At 51.3% G+C, this 21558-nt stretch overlaps 1 protein-coding gene across 3 annotated transcripts in view; it reads right to left on the bottom strand.

Annotated features, from left to right (window-relative positions):
* Positions 1-3257: 3257 nt before the first annotated feature.
* The window catches only part of ACVR1B (activin A receptor type 1B), a 34470-nt gene continuing 16169 nt past the window's right edge, over positions 3258-21558 (bottom strand). For 2 of the 3 annotated variants that reach the window (XM_082665337.1, XM_082665338.1), the window contains exons 2-10: positions 20797-21036; positions 19717-19965; positions 16544-16774; positions 13801-13968; positions 12645-12801; positions 11192-11316; positions 7804-7934; positions 5696-6355; positions 3258-4654 (exon numbers count right to left, since the gene is read on the bottom strand). In XM_082665337.1, the coding sequence (XP_082521463.1) occupies positions 6230-6355; positions 7804-7934; positions 11192-11316; positions 12645-12801; positions 13801-13968; positions 16544-16774; positions 19717-19965; positions 20797-21036 (1427 nt within the window). In that variant the 3' untranslated portion in view covers positions 3258-4654; positions 5696-6229. Of the gene's footprint in view, positions 4655-5695; positions 6356-7803; positions 8286-11191; positions 11317-12644; positions 12802-13800; positions 13969-16543; positions 16775-19716; positions 19966-20796; positions 21037-21558 lie in introns of those variants that run through there. The other variant, XM_082665339.1, reaches the window with a different exon arrangement.

The raw sequence follows: 21558 nt of genomic DNA, 5'->3' as shown, positions 1-21558 counted from the left end.
ACCAAATCTCCCTCCTCCCCAGTCAGCAGGCCAGTGCCTATCCCTAAATAGATGTCAGCTCTCTTGACCCCATCTTCCTGTCTGTTCTGTGTTTCCAGAGGATTGTGTGTCTACCCCACCATAGCACTTACCTCAGTCCATTGTAATTACCTATTAACGAGTCCATTCCACCAGGCAGGGAGCCCCTGAAGGGCTGGCTTTCCCTAGGCGCCTCACCTGAGCTTCCACGACGCATTACACACGGCCCTGTAATGGGACTTGCTAAAACCTGCTCTACTCTAGATTCTCTGTACCAATCCTCTCGGTCTCGAAGGGCAGTGGCCACAGCTTGTTCATCCTTGTATTCTGCCTACTGCTTTACACACTAAGGTTGCTGAACTCGTGCTTGTTATTTAATAAGAATGTATTTAGAGCCCAGTCCATCCTATCATTCCTTAAACCTTCCTATCCCATTATCCTCCATCCTTGGCCTCCAAGGAGCATTCCCAGGTGGATCCAGAGCCGTCTGCCTTATTCCTTAAATCCCACCCTGTCTGGCCATGGGATGCCTAACACTTTTCAGGGTGTGACGCCAGGGGTTTGGTCAGACCAGTCTGGATGTTCCTGTGAAGGTCTGATTGAGATGTGATCAACATTTAAATCAGTAGACTTGGAGTAAAGCAGGTTAGGTTACCCTCCACAGTGTGGACGGGCCTCATCCAATCAGCTGAAGGGCTTAAAAGACTGAGGTCCCCTAAGGAAGAAGAAAGTTTGCCTCCAGACTGCCTTCAGACTCAAGACTGCAACATCAATTCTTCCCTGGGTCTCTAGCCTGTCAGCCTGCCCTGTAGCTTTCAGACTTAACAGCCCCACAATTGTGTGAGTCAATTCCTTTAAATGTCTATCTATCGATCGATCGATCTATCATCTATCTAATCTATCCAGCCCTATTAGTTTTCATTTCTCTGGTGAATCCTAAGAAACCATTCCTGTCTTGATCTACAGCTCTCCCTCCCTCTCTCTCCCCTTCATTATGCACCCCTCACATGTCCCTGCATGTCTCTTGAACTTTACTACTCTACCCCTCATTTTGTTTTGGTTGTATTTAGCAAGCATGTTCTCCAGACTATAGATCAGAAGACATGGCCGGGGGTAGGGGGTGGGGACAGAAATTTAAAACGTGTGAAACAAAACCCCTAGTGATACACCATTAAATGAACGCAGGTCTCCTGGGTCGTGGGCCTTACAAAGGTGAAACGTTAGTAACCTTCAAGGGCACATGAAGCGGTCCCAGAATTGCTGCCTTTCTGATTTTCAAAACGGTAAGGGTGAACCTGCAATCCACAGCCTAGTGAACTTTAGGTCCGTGCTTGGCAAGACGACTGATCATTGATTGGCTTTTGAACTAGGCTGAGATCCACTACAAACCACTTCACCTTTCCTTCCGACAGACAGATCAGAGACGCGGCAGCCACAGGAATACCTGCCACTTCAACAAGGTACTTGGGATTCTCCTGTTATCTTTGTCCAAAAAGAATTAGGGCCAGGGTGCGAGGACAGTTTAATTAGCAGCCACTCTGGGTTACTAGGATATATGCCAAACTTCGAGCCAACTTCTAGAGGTAAGTTACTTGATTTTCTCCGGCCCAACAGTCTCAGATGGGAGGACAAATGGAAAACTCTGGGCAACAAGCAGAATTCTAAAATATTGCCAGGCTGCAGCCATGGACAGGTTCTGTGGTGAAATTTAACAGGGTAAACCTGTAAGGCGTATGAGGTCCTGCACTTGAGTTCAAAATACCAACTTCTCACATACAGGAAAGAGGAAGGGGGCTGGATTTTACTCAACCCAAACATAAGATGCAGTCCTGGGATGTGACCTGAAGGTGTCAAGCAGAGTCTGGGATTCTCCTTCTAGTCTGTGCTGCCAGTGAATGCCTGGGTGGAATGTCATGTGCTCTCCGTGGCCCCAGGCTTGAGCCAGGTTCTCGGAGAGCAGCCGGCGTGGGGGAAGGGCATGGCGCCATGGAGGCAGGATGTGCGGAGGCTGAGGGGCTGCAGTCTCTGGCCAGACACCCTGGACCCAAGGTCTTCTCCACCCTTGTGAGCTATGTGGGCAATTTATTTGTTTTCTCTAACCCTCAGTTTCCTAATCCAATCTCATACATTGTTTTGAGGATGAAAGCAGTTCATGTACGTAAAGCCAATTTTGGCACACTGCGTAGCACAGAATAACTTTTTTTTTTTTTTTCCGCCGCACAGCATGCGGAATCTTAGTTCCCCAACCAGGGATCAAACCCATGCCCCCTGCAGTGAAAGCGCGGAGTCTTAACCACCGGACCCGCCAGGGAAGTCCCACACAGTAACTTTTTTAATAAGTATCTGCTAATATTAACTGAAAAAACCCTAAGCTTTGCCAGATTCATAGTAACGTAACAGCTGCCTTCAAATATGTTAAGGGACCTTACATGGAAGACAGAGTAAGTGCTCTGAACCATCCTGGAGAGAAGTTGCAGGGAGGTTTCCCAGTTCTAGGTAAGGAAGGGCTGTTCACTGAGCAGATGGCCGGCAGGTGGAGGTTGTGGTCCTGAGCGTTACAGCACGAGGCCCACGCCACTCAGCAGGGATGCTGTGGGGGAGGTCAAATGCCTGATGGGTGCTGGACCTCTGGAGTCCCATCTAAACTTGAGAGTCTATGATTCTAAGACTTGCTCTCTTGGTTCCTCAGCCTGGACATGTTGGGTTAGGGCTGTTCCTCACAGCCACCCGCACACTGAAAACCCCGGAGTCACCACTGAAGACTCCCATCTCAAAGTCGCTTAGCCAACCCCAAATTCACATTTATACTCCAAGTCAGGAGGGGGAAAGCTAAAACTGAGGAGGGCCCAGGCTGCCTTCGAGACTGGGTGGTTTGTGACTTACCAGGATCAAGACCCTCTTTTATATAAAGAGAAAAATGCTAAAAGACAAAGACAAATACAGGCAAAGCCCAAGAAAAGGTGCTGAGTTCGTCCTCCGCTCCCTCTCACACGCCAGGCCCTCCTTCTATGAAACACAGGGCAACAGCCTCAGGAAGACCCCGGATGTTCCGACAGGGTCCTCTTCTGACATGACCTGCTGCAGCTGGTGTTAACGTCGTACCCCAGCCAGTGGCGGGAGGGACGCTACCTGAAGCACCTGCCCAGCTCCTCTGATAAAGGCTGGGCAGCCAGTCCACAGATGTAAAACAGATGGCACCAGAAAAGCTCTGTGAATAAAACTTTAATAATGTACAGCAGAAACTGGACAGGCTCATTCTTATATTAAAACAAAAGATTTCCTATATTACAACTTATTTACATTTGCATACTGAAGAGGTAAAGTGTCTAAGTGGCTATCTTACAGTCCATTCTAATAAAATGTACAAAAACAAAGAGAAGTACCGAGAATGCCGTTCGGGGGCCTTGACGGCGACCTAAGAACGGGCTTGGACTTGGTCTGTGAATCCAGAATCCAGAGGTGCAGGTAGCCCTATGGATCGGGGTTAGCCTCAGGGGGCCAAAACCACAGCTTTAGTTTCTTCCCAACTCTCTCACTCCTAACTCTCGGGTTAAGAGTGGTGGCGGTGGGATTGGGAGCTTCCCCCCAAAACTGCTCAGTCTTCCCCAGAGGTGGAGAAGGAGGAGTGTGTGGTGAGGACAGCAGGGCCACCGGGGGAGTGGGCTAGTGGCTTGGGAGTCCCTGGGTCAAGGAGTGTTGGCAGATCCCAGAGGCTGGCTGCGGCGGGGGGGAGAGGAGTCTGAGTTCCGTCATCTCCTCTAAACCGCTAAGTTCTGCCGCAGGGCGGACAGATGGGGCATCGGCAGGGGTGGGGAAGAAGGTCCCCCTAATGACACAATTGGTATTCGAGGGAAATTAGTCAGGAGCCAGTAAATTGGCTCAGAGGGTTAGGGGAAGATCTCCTTTAACGCAAGGAAAGAAGCGATACAGCAGGAAAATAAATAGGAAGGCCAGGGCACGGGGGAGACCAATGGAAGTGGGGGGAGGGCTCTCCCCTCCTCCACAAGCTTTGGCAGAGAATCGCTGGGCTGGAGGCAGGGATGCTCTGAGGCTGCACACAGTCTGTGCCTCCCCTGGGGGCAGGAAGGGGGCTCCGGATGAACGCAGCGACTGGGGGGGTCTCACTGCCCACCACCGGCCTCTTCGGTGGGGGACAGGTGGGCATCCTCACTCCTTAGTGGTCTTATATAAGAGCAATCACTCCAGGCTCAAAAGGCTCAGAAGCAACTACGAAAACTTCTGGTTTCAAAACAGTCACCCACTAACTTGAATGGGTCCCATGGTCGGCGCTCCAAGAGTAGGACCCGAGCCTGTCTTGTTCACAGCTGTATTTCCCAGCGCCCGGCGCACTGCTTGGCATCCAGCAGGCACTCAGCGATGTCTGTAGCGTGAATGCCTGCAGGAGAAGCTGCAACCTGCTGGACAACACACGGAAGGCCAGGGCCCCAGTGCAAAACCCACTTGTGGAACTGGGAGGGGGGGCAGAACGCAAGCGAGACCAACCCCCAGGGCAGAGGAACTCTTGCTGCTGGGTGGGGGGAGCAGGCTCAGGTACAAGGACAGACATTTCCAGTGTGATTGAGCTGTGTGCGTTTGATTGAAGCATTTTTTGTGTGGTTGTTTTTATAGGGATTTCCTTAAAAACAAATAGATTGAGAGGTAATCATCACATAGAGATGGTTTTCCTTTTATAAAAACTTAACAATATTTAAAAAAAGTTAAAATCCAGACCCTCCCAATTAAATTAAAAAAAAAAAAAGAAAAAGAAAGAAAGAAAAGAAAACCAAACCACTCCAGTTAAGTTATGGCTTCAAAGTTAATATATACCTAAGATATGCTTACGGAATCACCACCCACAACCGCGCTTCCAGACGTCGTTAAATACTACACTCAGGTTAAACAACAGGTTCAGCTCGGGCTGTTCCCTTTAGTAAAGCCCCTGAAGTGGATGCAAGTCTCACATCTTCCCTCCACCGTGATCAGATAATCCAGTAAAAGACCCATGCAGATGCCTCCCTCCCGCCCCAGACTCCCTCCCCACTCCTTGCCCCCCCTTCCCTTCCCCACCCTAAATCCACTACCACCAAAAATATACACTGCTGTTTCCAGAATGTGGGATATGAAAGACAGATGTGACATTCCGATCTGAGTCCCAAGATCTGGGCTTCAGATTCCTCGGCCCTTCCTCGACGCTGCCGAGGACGCTGCCCTTAGGCTGGCTCATTTCCCACGGTGGCCGCTGACCACAACACCCAGACTGCCACCGAGATTCTCTCCCTGCCCATCCCACCCCGCCTCCCTTACGTCTGGACCCAAGAGCCTTGCCTGCCAAGACAACCGGGCCAGCTTTGGTTCCACAGTCTGAAATGGAGAAGGAGGGCCAGGCGACACAGGGCAGGGAGACCCACCGTGGAGGGGGGCTTCTGGAAGGGAGGGGAGGGAGACCTCCGGGAGGGGCACCAGGGAAACCAGACGCTGCTCACTACTGAACAGAGGCCCCAGCGCGCAGAGCCGGCGTGACGACCACACGCCTGACCTGCACATGCACGGAAAGCTCGAGCAGGTAAGTGCGCACCTACAGACACACGTGCGCGCGCACACACACACACGCACACACGCGCACGCGCACACACACGTGTAAGGGCGCGGCACAGACCAGGCACAACAGGGGACGCACCTCGGCACATGCATACACGGCTGGACAGACGGGCACTGGCAGTCCCTCCAGGTGTCCCGACGGGGCGGAGGGGAGCACGAGGCCCGGCGCTGCCGAGAGGGGCCATCCTTCTGGTTCCCCGGGCTGCCTCGCTGCGCTGGGGTTGGTCCCAGAGGAAAGCCCTCGGTGCCGCTCAGCAGGGGCCACGCTCGCTCCTCCCGGGCCCTCCCAGGCCGCCCGTCACCATGCCAGGCTTCTCGCCAGGTGCGCCGGGCTTTGCAGAACTTCCCACTACAGCCGGTCCAGGCTGTGGCACTGAGTTCTCCACACCGTTTGCTCTCAGAGGCTCTGTGCCACTAGGAGGTAAATATAAAAGGTGTCTGTGTCTCAAACCCAATGTGGGAGTGAGCGAGTCTCCCGGGCTCTGTCCCTCTTGCGGGCCAGGCTCCTGGCCACAGAGGGCTGGGCAGAAACGAGAGGTAGGCCTCCATCGGACGCTCAACACGGCAGCTCGGCTGTAGGTCCCGCTGCCCAGCAGCGTGTGGGGAGGGGCAGCTAGATCTTCACGTCCTCCTGCACGCTGAGCTGGGAGAGGGTCTTCTTGATGCGCAGCGCGGTCAGGCGGGCCGCGCCGTTGGCGTACCAGCACTCCCGCATCATCTTCCCCATCACCCGCAGCGCCTGCACAGAGACCCGGCGTCACTCGAGCCTGCCCCCGCCCCCACTGAAGCCTTCCTGGTCCCCAGGCTGCCGTCTCCCCCACCCGTGCTCCGCCCGCCCCCCACCCCCTGCCCCGGGCTCCCCCTTCCTTAAGGGACAGCCTGGGGAGGGGGACCTTCTCGGCAAGCATGGTTGGTCAGCCACTCCCCGGTGTCTGGGTGATCCTGAGAGAAATACCTGCAACGGCCTGTGATCTGAAAATCACTTCTGGAAGGTTTGAGTATCCGTGTTTATGACTGTTTACTGACTGCTTGTTGTAAAGCAGCGCTCGAGCCAGGCACAGCAGGGACATCCCCCAGCACGAGCACGCACGCGGCTGTGACCCCACGTTCACGTGCAGAGACAGGGTGGCGGAGGAGGAGGCAGCAGCCCCTGAGGGGCAGCCTCGTCAGAGGCAGAAGCTCACAGCCAGGGCCCGGACGGCACAGGCCAGGGGCAGCCAAGGGGCGGACCTGGAAGGTCACCTGTGGAGGGCTACGGAGTCCCCAGACTGCTGCCTCAGGCCTGTTTTCCAGGTTCCTTTTAGCAGTGGGACCCGTTTTCCCCAGCGGAGTCCCAACACACAAACAGCCCCGACTGAAGAGGGAGTGGGGTGCGGGCAGCTGAAGACCAGCTCTTTCTGCTTCCCTCACCCTCTGAAGTGAATAAACCCTGAGGGTTCCAAGGACCATTTTGGAAAAGGCTGCTCTGTCAGGCAAAGCGGAGGCGTCACCGAAGTGTGAGCGCAGTAATTCTGCTCTTCAACGCAGGCCTGCCCTCCAGTGGACACACTCCTTAAAGCAGAGCCACGAGAGAAAAGGGGGCCCAAGAGCACTAGCGAAGCAAACCCTGTGCCGCCAAAGACTCCAAGACCCCGCAACCCCATGCTTCTTAGGAATCTAGATCATACATTCGTCCTCGTTTCTGTTATTGCCATCGAATGCCACCCTCTCCCCGCTTCATCCGCCATCACTCCCCAACCCAAATTCTCTACACCCTCCCCGCTTCTGAGTTTTTAGAAAGGCCACTCCCCTCGCAGACAGGTCTTCTCACTGAGTTCCACCCCCCATTCTTCTACACCCTTCGTGGACGCCTCTTCTTAACTCTTCCACGAAGCTCAGCTCACCCCTTGGCTCCAGAGCCATTTTTCTAGTTGGGCAGGTCTAACAGCTCCCACTCAGTCTTTGTTCTGTCTCTTATCTGTGTCCTGGGACCAAGGCTTTTTCTTCTTCTAGGCTGTCAATTCCAAAGGGGACCCTCCAGTGCCCAGGACAAGGGCTCAGTATATAATACAACAGCACATAACAGTTTGCAATGACCGACACGCTCAGGGGGTAGCCCTGGGGTTGGCCCCACTTTTGGCAAACCCTCTTCTAAGGGAGAGAAATCGGGCAGATAGAAAGGCCACGGGAGAGAGGGGAGCTTCCCACCTCGTAACTCTGCCACCAGTTGGGGATGTTGGGGCGGAGCTTCTGGTCGCATACGACCTTCCGCATCTCCTCAATGGAAGGGTCAGAGGGCACTAGGTCATAATATGGTAGCTGATATTCCTCATGGACTCCTGGGAGAAAAGAAAACGTCCACCGGAGTTATCAAAAGAAGGAAGAGATTACTCAAAAGCCAATGACAACACCCATGTTGCGATCTGTAAATACCACTTCCCACTAAGAGGAACTAGGGCTCCTTGGAGAGCCTGGTCAGTGCTAGTTATGGGACAAGAGACACACAGGATTAGCCAGGAATATCTTTTTCGTAACAAAAAGCAAGGAAACTATCAAAGACTACTGAGGCCATGTCAAAAGGTACCGACCTGAAAAGCTCCCAACGGGCCAAAGATGAGAACATTTAAGCAACAGTAAGACCTATGACTTCAATGGAAACAAATATTTTAAATCACCAGTTCGTGATGACACTAAAAACAAACAAATAAACCAAAACCTCAGTCGCCTTTGTAGAATGAGAGGGAATAAACTCATTATTTTGAAAAATGTCAAATAAATGGAAAGAATCAAGTATTTATCCTGCCTTTCCTCTTCAAATTAAACATCTTGGTAACCAAATAGACAACAGGGGAAGTTTCTCTTTAAAGAAAAAAATCTAGCTAATACATGAAGTTTGACAGGATCGGAATACTGGCATTTTTCAACCTCTAATACATTTGGATTTGGACAATAATCAACAACAGCTGTTAACATCACAAAAAGAGAGGTAACCACCATTATCTGTGTCTTTTAACAGAAGGATTTTGGGGGAAAAAATGATTCTAGTCTTTAGATGGAACTCTCATAGGAAATTCACAGAAACAGTAGAACGTGTGAACTGCATAAGAGGTTACCTGGAAAATCTAGACAGGAAAACCCTACAGGATAAAGGACCTGGATTCTCCAATTTTGAAAACTGCAGGAGAGGGAACTTACTTGGTGTTCCAGTGGTAAAGAATCCACCTTACAATGCAGGGGATGAGGGTTCGATTCCTGGTCGGGGAACTAAGATCACACATGCCATGGGGCAACTAAGCCCATGCGCCACAACTACTGAGCTCTCGCGCCTCAACTAGAGAGCCCGCGTGCCGCAAACTACAGAGCCCACGCGCCCTGGAGCCTGCGTGCCACAACCAGAGAGAGAAAGAACCCGCACGCCACAACTAGAAAGAGAAAACCTGCACGCCGCAACTAGAGAGAAGCCTGCGCGCCGCAACAAAAAGATCCCGTGTGCCTCAACGAAGATCCCGCATGCTGCAACTAAGACCCGACGCAGCCAAAAATAAAATAAAAATAAATAAATAATAAATCTTAAAAAAAAAACCCAAAAAACTGCAGAAGAAAAAAATTGAGGGGTAACCTGTAGATTATGAGACTTGGGAGTTATATCAATCAACTGCAGTGGATGGACATTTAAATTAAACCCTGATTTAACAAGCTGTTTTTTATAAAAAATTCACAGATAATTGGGGAAATCTCAACACTGGCTAATGTTATATGATATTAAGAATTAAGATATTAAGAAAACAGAATTACTGTCTGTTTTTTAAAGTGTGATAATAGTACTATATTTTTGAAGTCCTTATCTTCTAGAGCTACAAACTGAAATATTTTCCGTAATAAAAAGTTAATTTAAAAAAATCCAATGTAACTTTCTCATGCCTTTTTCCAGAAAAAAATTCTGCTGTTCTGAGCTGATGGGACAGATTTTTATTTTTATTTATTTATTTTTTTGAGATTAGCATTTATTTTATTATTTCTAAAAAATATTTATTCATTTATTTGGTTGCGCTGGGTCTTAGTTGCAGCTGGCGGGCTCCATAGTTGCAGCTCGCTGGCTCCTTAGTTGCGGCAGGCAGGCTCCTTAGTTGTGGCATGCAAACTCTTAGTTGCGGCATGCATGTGGGATCTAGTTCCCTGACCAGGGATCGAACCTGGGCCCCCCTGCATTGGGTGCACAGAGTCTTATCCACTGCACTACCAGGGAAGTCCCCCACTGCACTACCAGGGAAGTCCCGGGACAGATTTTTAAATAGAGTCTGACTTGGTTAATCATCTAAGGAGCAATTAGCTTAAACTCTGGCCTCAGTCTGCCAGAGTCTGAATCCTAGTTTATCAGTGGTGTGACCTTGGACAAATCACCTAATCTGTGACTCACCTTCTTCATCTGCAAAACGGTGACAATAATAGTACCCACACAGACCCGTGCGACCAGATTTAGCTTGATCTGTTTTATCTGTATATCACGATCAAAATTTAAGATGTACAATACCTGGGTGCCTCCTCCATAACTTGGATCTTACCAAATGTATCACAGATGGAAAAAGGCAGTAAAATACAGAAAAGGGCTCTGCTGGAACACTCATCAGTTCTTTTTAATTAATTTAATTCACTTCCACTGACCTGGAATCTCTTACATCAAAGATAAATGGCTAAGGGCAGGGTTCTAGTGGTTCTTGAACTTGATCATGTGGCAGAATACTTAGAAGTCACCATAAAATTCTGATATACTAAGCCGATGATAAAAAATGTTTTCTGCTGGGCTTCCCTGGTGGCGCAGCGGTTGAGAGTCCGCCTGCTGATGCAGGCGTCGCGGGTTCGTGCTCCGGTCCGGGAAGATCCCACATGCCGCGGAGTGGCTGGGCCCGTGAGCCATGGCCGCTGAGCCTGCACGTCCGGAGCCTGTGCTCCGCAACGGGAGAGGCCACAACAGTGAGCGGAGTACCGCAAAAAAAAAAAAAAAAAAAAGTCTTCTGCTAAATCTGATACTACCTTTCATTGAGTTCTGACGTGGTTGAACACTTGCAAATGCCAAAGACTTAGGAGAAAATTGCATAAGAAAAGACTCATTGTGAGAAAATTTACACATTAGTAAGCTTTCTCCCACAAATTGAGAAATCACCACTATTATTTTATCAGTGAAACCCCACATTCCCCAGGAACGTGGCTTGACAGCCAGTGTGTTAGAATACCCTGCCTCCTGTATAAAAGAGACCCCTGCATTAGTCCTGTGCTATTCCTACCCAGGGCTTTCCCAACCTCGAAAGACCAAGAAAGACAATGTGTTACCAAAAAAACCCCCCAAAAGCCCAAATGAGTCCCCGGAACGGTCACCACTACATAAAACACTATTCAACAAGCTGGTCCAAAGAGTAAACACACTCTTGTCCCTGCGGCTCCCCGGTCCCCTCCCTCCTCTTGGATGAGAACCCTAAGTATGATGGGTGCTGGCGCCAGGCATCTGACAGGCCGTTAGGAGAAAGAAGGCAGGACAACTCTAGCCCCTCAGGACTCTGGACTGCGAGGGAGGAGCCAGAGAAGGCAGGAAGAAAGGTACCTCCAGAGTTGCATCTTCGAGCAATCTCCCAGTACACGAGCCCAAGGGCGTAGATATCAGCACACTTAAAGGAGTCGAAGTGCTTCATGTTGATGGTTTCATCAAGTACTTCGGGGGCCATGTATCTGCAAGAGCAAAGGAAACGTGATCACGCATAGAAAATGATGACTTCTTTCTCGACTCAAAGTACTGATTCAAGGGCCCCCTGAATGTGGGACAGAATCACCCCAAGACAGCCCCTTGGGGAGGAGGAAGTGATGGATTCTTATTATTGCAAACTCCCATGCTTTGGATTCGAATCTAAACACCTTAGCAAGGTTTGGTAATACTAGCCTACTCTTATTTCTACCTCTATTTTTTAACCGCCAAGATTTATTTTAAGCGTGTTTTGATTTCTTGGCAGAGGTATGTGTACTGTAGGCCACAGAGCAGGAACAGTACATAATATCTGGTTGCTACTGGGGGCTTGGACTTTATTCAGTGCAGCCAATAATGGGTTGAGCTTAAATTTCAGTCTGAACTTCTTTTGTTATCTTACCCGTGCAGGTAAGTGAGAATTAGTCCTAGGTAGTCATCAGAGTCCCACTCAGTTAGTTCATGAGTACTGCTTGAGCCACTCCCCACTGCCCACAGAAGGCCAATCAGCTCACCTCAGGCCTCACACTTTGGGGCCTGGGTGGCTGCAATCATTTAGGTCAAAAGGAAGGGGAAAAAAAGCAGCAGCACAATTAGTGAAATTCACTGATACTCAGCAGAGAAAGAGCCCTCCTCTTCCATCCTATGAAAAGTTGCATTTCCAGCTCGTGAAGTCGACCTGGAGTCACAGTCAATCTGTTCCTTATTTCCTTTGTTTTTGGCCATGCCATGCGGCCTGTGGGATCTTAGTTCCCCATCCAGGGATTGAACCCAGGCCCTCGGCAGTGAGTGCTCGGAGTCTTAACCATTAGGCCAGGGTACGCCACGTTCCTTATTTCTTATGTCACTTCTCTGTGACGCGGGGAGGAGGCCCATAATCCTTACGCGGGGCCCTCATCTCCACCCTGGACTACCTCTGCTCTAGCTTGGCAAACCTGCTCTCTACACCCTAAGCAAAGCATGCTCCCTGCCTCCTGTGGGGTCCTGCCCAGGCCACCCCTTCAGACTGCAACATTTTCCCTCTCCCCCAGCCAAGCCTGGTGCCTGTCTCCCTTCTAAATCTTGCTCCAGGTTCTCTTTCTCCATGGCCTCCCCTGCCCAATGCACCAGCACCTATGGGTATAGGGTCCTCCGGAGCTGTGCCGCTCGCACTTGTATCTGTGCGATGCAACCTGTGTGGCTTTCCAGTGTGGGGAGCGGGTGTTCAATTCAACCGCCAGCTGTCAGAGTAAGGACCACACTGCCTTCTCCCACGCAGTTGGGCAAGGGCTACTCAGTACCAGTGTCGGGCAAGCGCGAAGGCCCAGGGCCTTCCTACCGTTTGGTTCCCACCCTCTGGTTGGGGGCAATGTCAATGGTGTCCGTGACTGCATCGTGACGGACAGCCAGGCCCAGGTCTGCAATGGCACACATGCCATTTTTCTTCACCAAGATGTTCTTTGACTTTAAGTCTCGATGAGCAATTCCAGGCTTCCCTAGCAGAGAAAAAACAAACAAACAAACCAGGGATCTTTAAAGACAGACAGTACAAGTGTTAAAAGCATAGTCTCTGCAGCCAGACGTATGGGTTCGAGTCCTCGTTTTGCTCCCCACTAACCCAGTAACCCTGGAAATGCAACTTCACCTGTCTATGCATTGGTCTTCTCATCCATAAAATGAGACTAAACCCCAGTACTGACTCCAGGGGAATGTTGTAAGGATTAAATGTACTGTATTAACTTAGGTAAGTCAAGAGCTTAGAAGGGCATGCGTATGAGCTAATATTGCTATATTAATACTACTCCTGCTCGCCTTCCCCGAACTAATAAGCTCCTGTACAGAACTGCTGAGGACTTCAGAGAGAAGCTGCTGCGCTAGCTACGTTCTGAGAACCAAACGGGGGAGGTAAGGACTGCTACTTGCCCTGAAGAGCCCAGCAACAGGGTCAAACTTTCGTGGCTGGTTTTCTGTCACGGGCAGCAAGAGCTGCTGCCTGGTCGACCAGGCACGAAGGAGCAATGTGCCGCCTGCCAAGCCCAGGAGCTCCCAAAGAGCTGATGTCAGGCCACAAGCAGGGGTGCCCGCGGTCGCCTTCCTCCAGGAGGGCCCTCCTAGTTTAGCAGAGCCCAGTGTCGAACCCATCAAGCTGACCCACCGATGAGGGTGTGAACCTGCTAAACTGACGCTCGGCACAGCAGCTCCTTCGATTTTCTCAGTCCCCTCCTCTACCAGTGATCCGTGGGCATCTGAGATGACCACTCAGTCAATGGCAGCCTCCCAACCGACAGCCACGCCAGTCCATCGGGGACAAACCACCCACACTTCCGTCAGGAGTCCCCCGAGGAGCTCTGAAGGCAGAGGCACCTCTTGTTCTCGCTGGAGTGAGGCCAAGCTCCTCTCGCTTAGACCAGACCCCAGGCCCTGAGGCCCAGATCCCGCATCCTCAGGGAGAAGGGGTTCTGGGAGCTCGGTGGGGATGGGACAGGCCCACTCACCTTGGGTGCCCACAATCTCCATGTGCAGGTGTGCCAGACCGCTCGCGGCAGACAAGGCCAGCTTGATCATCCCCTCGATGGTCACCGTGTACCGGTTTAGATAGTCAAACAGGGAGCCGTGCTCGTGATAGTCGGAGACGAGCCACAGCTGTGTCCAGGTGCCGTTATCTGCAGAGAGCCACAGAGCAGGTCCAGAAAAGGCACAACTACCAGCAAAAAGGTCAAGGTAGGAAAGGAAGAGTCTGTGTGCAAGCCCCAGTTAGACCCCTGTACTCCCCGCTCCCCGCCCCTACACCTCCTGAGGCCCCTCTGTGCCCGTCTCATCCACCACCGTCCACAGCTTTAGGCTCCAGGAAGGACAGAACAGTCTTTCTTTCTTAGACCCGCTCCCTTACTTCTCGTAGGCAGGATTCTGAACCGCACGCACCCTGATTACACCCAAATTTGAAATGCGAGGCACCCCGAGGAGGAAGCACATGCTTAGGCAAAGTAACAGGATCATCTGTTTCTTCTGCAACACTGCTTCTGATCCTGACGAGACCCGCTCATCAAAACCATGACTGGCCGCACCCACCCCCGCCAAGGAGGAAGGCTTCGCAGGCCCTCCTCTGTGCTCCAAGACCCTGCGAGCACAGCCCAGCCCGAGCACCAGGCTCATCTGCAGCGGGTCCTTGAAGTCCACTGCTCTTACCAGGCCATGAGCTCTCTGTGAGAGGAGGAAAGAGCTCCTTTGCGTATTATTGTGTTCCAGGCCAAAAATGCTTTTCAACGCATGAAGAGCACACTTACAAGTATTCCAGAGAGGAATCTTATCATCTCATCCTCAGAAGAGCAATGGGAGGTGGCGAGCACACACTTTCCTACTAGGGGAGAAGGGTATGCAGTGTACAGCGGGAAGGAGGAGTGGGAAGAAGGGAGGGAGAAAAAGAAAAACCAAAAGCTGGTAGTCTAATTAGCTTGTGCTGCTGTCAGTAAGAAGACTGGGAAATTGGATCGAGATCGCCCAAATTCCAAGCTGGCCCTAGCTCCAGGACGCTATACTATCCGTATCATGTTAAACAGGCAACAACAAAGGAATCCGAACTTCCTCCTCCCCTGGCCCTCGCGTGGGTTTCAACAGCCAGATCCTACTCACACAAGCTGCCAGAATCAATACAGGCAGTGGCTCCTGGAAGAGCACCAGCCTGTTTCCCTGATTACGAACGAGTGGTCCACCGAACACACCCCTTTACACTCAACTAGCCCTGACATCTTGAGGACCCTGCCCATGAGTTAGAAGGGAAGACATCTTCTGACCCTCTAAAATATATGTCGGATTTAAATGAATAATCAAAAGGTAATGCTGTTTTACAAAGGCACAGCTTACTCAGAGGGAGTAAGGAATTCTCTCTTCCCCTTCCTCCCTTGCGTGAGAGGTCAAGTCTCTTCAGCCTGGGGGCAGCTGAGGCCACTACAAACCGCCACGGCAACGTGAGGAATGAGCGCCCTGCTGTTGTTTTAGGAAGGAAAAACAAACACTTAGCATCTTCCGTAGCCTCTGCCAGCACCAACTTCTAAAAATTACTGGACCACGGAGCAAACTGTGTCCTGACCGCCGGAGACACTCTTCTAAAATGCAAATGCCTTCACCCACGGTCTTTCTGACTTCAAGTGCGCTACCTGCCCAGGTGTCGGCTGTCCCCTCTTCCTGGGCACTGTAAGGTCAGGGACTGTGTCTTGTTCTTATATGTGATGATTCCAGGACCAGACAGCAGCCAGTGAATATTACTGAATAAATGAATGCAATTTCGATTACTACCCACTCTCTATAATAAAATACAATCCTCTCAAAAAGGCCCTTCCTAATCTGGCCTCTGCCACCTCTCCACCCATGTCTTTGGCTGGAACATCCCAAGTTACCTGCAGGTTCCCAAAGACACTTCCCCTTTGCACATGTGTCTGGAGTGCTCTTTTCATTCGTTTTTCTTTCTGACCAACTCCCTGCCACCTTCGCCTCAATCAAGTTCAGGTGTGATATCTGTGATCCCCATCTCACCCCCAATTTGCGCTCACCAGAACAGCTGTTGTTTGATTACTTCCTATAAACAATCATTAGTTTGTCTCTTTGCTAGTCAGCGAGGTCCTTAAAAATGAGCACATGCCTGGGCACACGAGAGAGACTCAAAAACTACAGCAAAATCAGCAGAGAGAGGGAGGAGGAAATAAGGAACCTCAGGTACAAGCGGACCAAAAGCTGAGCTTGGAGGCCACGGGGGAGCACCCGGGGGGAGGCAGGCTGTGTCTCTGCTGCACCCGCTCCACTGCAATAGTGTGTATGATGCTGGTCTGTCACTCAGTGTGGATCGCATGCCATTCCAGGGCCAGCCTTTCCTGGCAGGGGTTGAAGCCACCCTTCTTCGTTCCAACCGGAATGAAGGTAAATTTACTGGAGCCCCTGCAGGGACTACCCTAGGGGTGGGTTTGGGAGTATCACAGAAGGGAAAGTGAGCAGGTAGGATGAGGGTTTACTTATCTGCTTAATAACTGCTTATTTACTTGCTTAATAACCTGGATTTCTGTACAAGCTTTTCATAGAAGAGAAGTTTGAAAACCATCACCTTACTCAGATCCCCTTGCTATGGGTAATAACTATAAAGGCAAACAAAACTGTGCTGTCCCACAACCGTTCAGTTTCCACAGTCCCTCCTCCATCTGGGACTACTGTTGGCTTTGGGACACCCCGTATCCAAACCCAGCCCTTTACCTTTATTGTCAGCAGCAATAAACCCAAGGATGTTCTCATGGCGCAGCATGACTGTCTGGTATATCTCTGCTTCCCGGAACCAAGACCGCTCTTCACGAGAAGAGAATATTTTCACAGCCACGTCACCACCCCTCCAGCGGCCGCGCCACACTTCTCCAAATCGGCCCTTGCCAATAATCTCCTGTAAAACGATGGTTCGGGCCACTGTGCGCTGGACAAAAAGGGGTAACCCTACGGACCAAAGAATGGAAAGAAAGCAGACATTTGTGCATTTGCTGAACTTTGCAACGCCCACTCTCACTGCCACACTGGAAAAGCCCTTATCACAGTGCCTCCGTTCTACACTGGTCCAATGACCACGGAGCTCGGCTGCCCCTACAACCGTCCAGGTTATCCTCCGGAAGTCTAAGCTGTGCAGCGCTGACAGTGAGTGAGCGAGGACGGGGCAATGTATACGATTAGCTCCCCCTCATCTAAGCGATTTCTCCTCCCAGTTAGTACGGACGGACGACAGATCTGAATGTAAATGTCTGACCGGATTTACTAACTCTTCAGCCAGCCTCCGGGGGGCCAATCCACCTACAGCTGCTTTATGTGGAAGAGGAAAGCGGAGGTTTGAGTGCTGGGGGCCGCCTCTGCTGCTCCACTCATTGGCCACTGGAGGGCAGTGCTGCGTGGCCCATGAGAGCCGACGTGTGGTCAGGGCCCACCAGGTTCCCACCTCTCTCCAGGGAGATCAAAGTTCTGCTCACTGGGAGCTCCACATGCAGGACGGGGGGGGGGGGGGGGGGGGGGGCTACCCAGGCTTATTCTAAGATTACATTTACTGCCTTTATAGGACTCGTTTATCGCCTCATTTGACCCATGCAGTAAGTGTCTCCCTGTCTCTCCAATCACCCCCACCATCGTGACCCTTAACTCTCTCCCTCTCCCTGACCAAACAAATAACGTGTCGTTAACCCCTAAGTTGTGTACTGTATGTTTAATACTATGCAGGAGGCACCTGCATAAATGATCTCATTTCCTCACAACCACCTATACGGTAGGTGGTGTTATTATGCCCATTTTACAAATGAGAAAACTAAGCATCAAAAGGGAAGGTTAAGTAACTCATTCGAATTCCTACAAGCTGTAAATGGCAAAGCATCTAAGACCGACTCTAAGGTTTATGCTTTTAACTCCCACAGTACAGAGCCACCAAATGCTTCCCAATGCAGCCCCCTCCTCTCCAGGTCCCCCCTCGCTGGCCCTTGTCCCGGCCCTCCTTTGAAAGATTTCCAGTGGGCCTCTGCGCCTCCCAGCTCACCCGCCTTGCCCTGCCCTCCCCAACAGGGGGCGTAAAGCACAGCAGCCCGAGGCTTTCCCACCCTGGCCTGGGGACGGCGTGCTGGCCTCTTGACCATTCCCTAAACACCCAGTGAGCGTTCATGCCTTTCTGTCCTTTTGCTCAAGGGTTTTCCCTTGGCCTGGAATGTTCCCTGCCCTCTTACCACTCTCAAAATGTCCGACTCGTGACCCCTTTAGACACGACCTCCTCTGTGAGACCCTTCTCCACAATCTCTTCTCTCCCATCCTGGCTCAGCCTCTTTCTCATTTTGTTTGCCCTGTATCACCCAGAGGGTATTCAACGCATACTTGTTAGTGTGAACTGAACGTCACACAAACAGCAATGACTGGGCTTCCCTGGTGGCGCAGTGGTTGGGAGTCCGCCTGCCGATGCAGGGGACGCGGGTTCGTGCCCCGGTCCAGGAAGATCCCACATGCCGCGGAGCGGCTGGGCCCGTGAGCCATGGCCGCTGAGCCTGCGCGTCCGGAGCCTGTGCTCCGCAACGGGAGAGGCCTCAACAGTGAGAGGCCCGCGTACCGCCAAAAAAAAAAAAAAAAAAAACAGCAAGGACTTAGTACTTTAAGTCCACAGAATTAAAACCCCAGCACCTTGGAAGCTTTGCATATTCTGAATTAAGAATGGACTAAACCATCCAGAGAGGAACAGTTATTAACCATTTTACTCCAGATGACCGGGCAACTGCCCTGGACCTGCCCTAACCTCAGCTAATCCTGATCTTACAAAAGACTCCAGAAACCCCGAGCAACCCTCCTCCAGCAGCAAGTCAGGTCACAGAGTCAGTCAGTTCTAACCACTGCCCTACCCTCCTTCAGCAAAGAACAAGCCATATATTTTCTCTCTTCCAAAAATATGCAGCTTTTAAATATATCCATCATCTTGGCACTCTCTACTGCAGAGCTTAATAAAGGCAAAACCACAGAAACTCAGGAGATGTCAGAGCTCAAAGTATTCCTGTGCTCAAGAAGGGATGTCTGGCCATGACTGATGGCGGCATAATTCCCCTACAGAAGAGCCTTGTCACATGGCGAGAAAACATACATAAACACGCACAAAGCTCTCACAGATATGATCCTGTCTGTCTTAGTTAGAATGGCAACAGTGACCTTTGTGGATGATTTTTTTCTATAGGAAGAGAATACCACCGTCACTAAAATAATAGTCTGTCTTCACAAAAAGACTCTTTTGCAGTCATAGCCACATCTACTAGCTAGCTGAGCTCTACCCTGAGACTGAGACAACCCAACTCTCTTTACCCTAAATTCTAGTCTCAAGTCAAGGTCCACCTAAGAAAGGCTTGGTCGCTCACAGGCAGCTCTGCAAGTGGTGCTGACGCCATGCTGGAGGCCCCAGCTGCCTTTATTTCAACCGCCACCAAAAACCCTTGGGCAACTGGCACAAGTCAACGACTCACCCAAGCCGGGCTCTCGGCTCTACTCGGTGTCCTTAAACTCCCCCTGCGGTCGCGCGCAGATCAATGATTAGCTGCCACCACCTCACAGGAACCCGGCACACTCCCGTTTCTCAAAAGGGGCCCTGAAACTGAGTACTCCACTGCTCAGGTGGAACCAGGTGAATTTTAATAGCTGTACGGTTACAAGACTTGGAGAGGCAGGGATCCTGGAATGGAGAGCTTTGCACCTGACCTTTGGAATTCCAGAGAATGAAAGATTTTCTGTGAACCCCATTATCTTTTCTTATTACGTGTCAGACTCCCAAAGAAGGAGAATTATGAACGCAAATGGCCAGCCTTCTTCCTGAACACTGCATCCTGCTGGGAGGCAGTGATGGAGGCCAACAGCAGACACGAGGCCTGAAGAAGCGGTACCTGAGCCAGACCCCGACGTGGAGAGGTCGTAGACGAGATCCTGGAGCGTCTTGTCCTTGGAGAGACACATCTCACACGAGGGGTCCTCCACGTCCAGCCTCTGGCGGTTGTGATAGACGCGCTGATGATAGTTAATGACAAGGAAAACAATGATGATGATGAGAAACAGGAGGAACACTGGGCCGGCAATAATGCCCACCAGCTCCACAGGGCCCCACATGGAGGGGTGCTCAGGCTCCTTGAGGTGACCTGGGTCAGGTGAGAGAGGAGAGGGAAAGAACAGAGTAAAAATGAGGGAACGCCATGGCCTCATTTTTCCCCGGCTCCTCCCTCCAGGTGGAAACGCCCTTTTCCTCTCCCTGTGTTCAAGGTGCCCTTGATCTCTCTGGTCTTACTGGGCTCCGTATCTGCCTGGATGCTCTCAGATACAAACCACTCTAGTTAAGGTACCCTTTGCAACAGTCAAACCCACAACCCGCTCTGTAATTTCACAGCATGTCATGGTGCTCTTCCCACCTCCACGCCCCAGGCACGTGCCATGTTCTGCTCCCCCACTTGTGACGGCCTCCTGAAGCTCGGCCTGGTCTCTCTCTTCCTCCTCTCGCCTCCCCAGTCATACCTCCTAAGTGGCGGACCTGCGAAGGCTGGTGTCTAACACTCCTCAGCCTTGATGGCCGTCCTTTCCAGCTCTAGCTCCTCTTCCCATTTTGCCATCACCATCACGCCAGAAGCTTCCTTCAGATGGCTTAGGGGCCGCCTCCTTCGGGATCAGCCCCAGGCCCTCCCGTGGGGACCCCTGCCTGGCCCTTCCACATCTCACCAGCCGCCCATGGCTGCTCAGCCACGACCCAAGTCGCAGCTTTCACCTCTGCGGCTCACTCGACAATCTGTTTCCCCCATCCTCGGAGCTACAGACCGGACCTGGGAGGAATGCCATCCCATGTCACCTCCGGGAGCATCAAAAAGGCACCTTTACCTATCCTCCAACAAAGGGGTGGGAGCACAGTAGAGAAGGATGAAAATGACAGGGGTGCCCTACCTCCACGATGAGCCAATAGTCCAACAAGGGTGTCCACTCACCGCTGGGCACCCTCAGGTCGATCTTGTTGCAGAAGTCAGTGTAGCAGCAGTGCGTGTTGCGCAGGTCCTCGGAGCTCAGGCAGTAGAAGGGCTTCCCGGCGGGGACCAGCTCCACTTTGGGGATGCAGGTGCGCACATGGTGCTCCATCCCGTCCAGGTTGAAAATGGAAACCATGCAGGCCCCATCTGTCTCACACGTGTAGTTGGCCTGTAAGCAGCTGGTGCACGCACAGAGCAGAGCTGCGGGACATTTGGGAGCGGACACTGACATCAATGGCGAGGTCTTATCCCAGGTCCTTTTCCAGACTTAGAATACAATCCCCCAGCATACTTGATGTTCCAAAATAAGGCGCTTTTATAGAGATGGGGCCAGAAAGATGACATCGTCAGTGGGGGCCCAACCTTTGCACCTGTTTATTCTGCTCACAACAAGGCTTTCTGGGTCCCACCATTGTCCTCTAAGTGCTCTAGTTTATGCCTACAAGAAACAGAGAAACTGCCTTTTTAACTTTTAGACTTTGACTTATTTAAAAAAATTGTTTTGTGGCTAGGAAAGCCTGAGGATGGGAGGAAGGCACCTTCCCTTGGGAGACTAGAGGACCCCTCTCCCCACGCACTCCAGCTGACACCACCCGGGCTCCCTGGAGTCATCATCAACCCCATCTCCTTTCTCTGCACCAGGAACGCCCACAGTTTCCTGAATGCAGTGTGCGTGCTCTCACACATGCTTTTGCTGCAATGCTTCTTTTCCTAGCTAATGCT

The sequence above is a fragment of the Grampus griseus genome, assembly GCF_964374135.1.
Source record: "Grampus griseus genome assembly, chromosome: 11".
Lineage (NCBI taxonomy): Eukaryota > Metazoa > Chordata > Mammalia > Artiodactyla > Delphinidae > Grampus > Grampus griseus.
The sequence above is the reverse complement of the archived record's forward strand: the minus strand, read 5'-3'. Positions and strand labels throughout refer to the sequence as shown.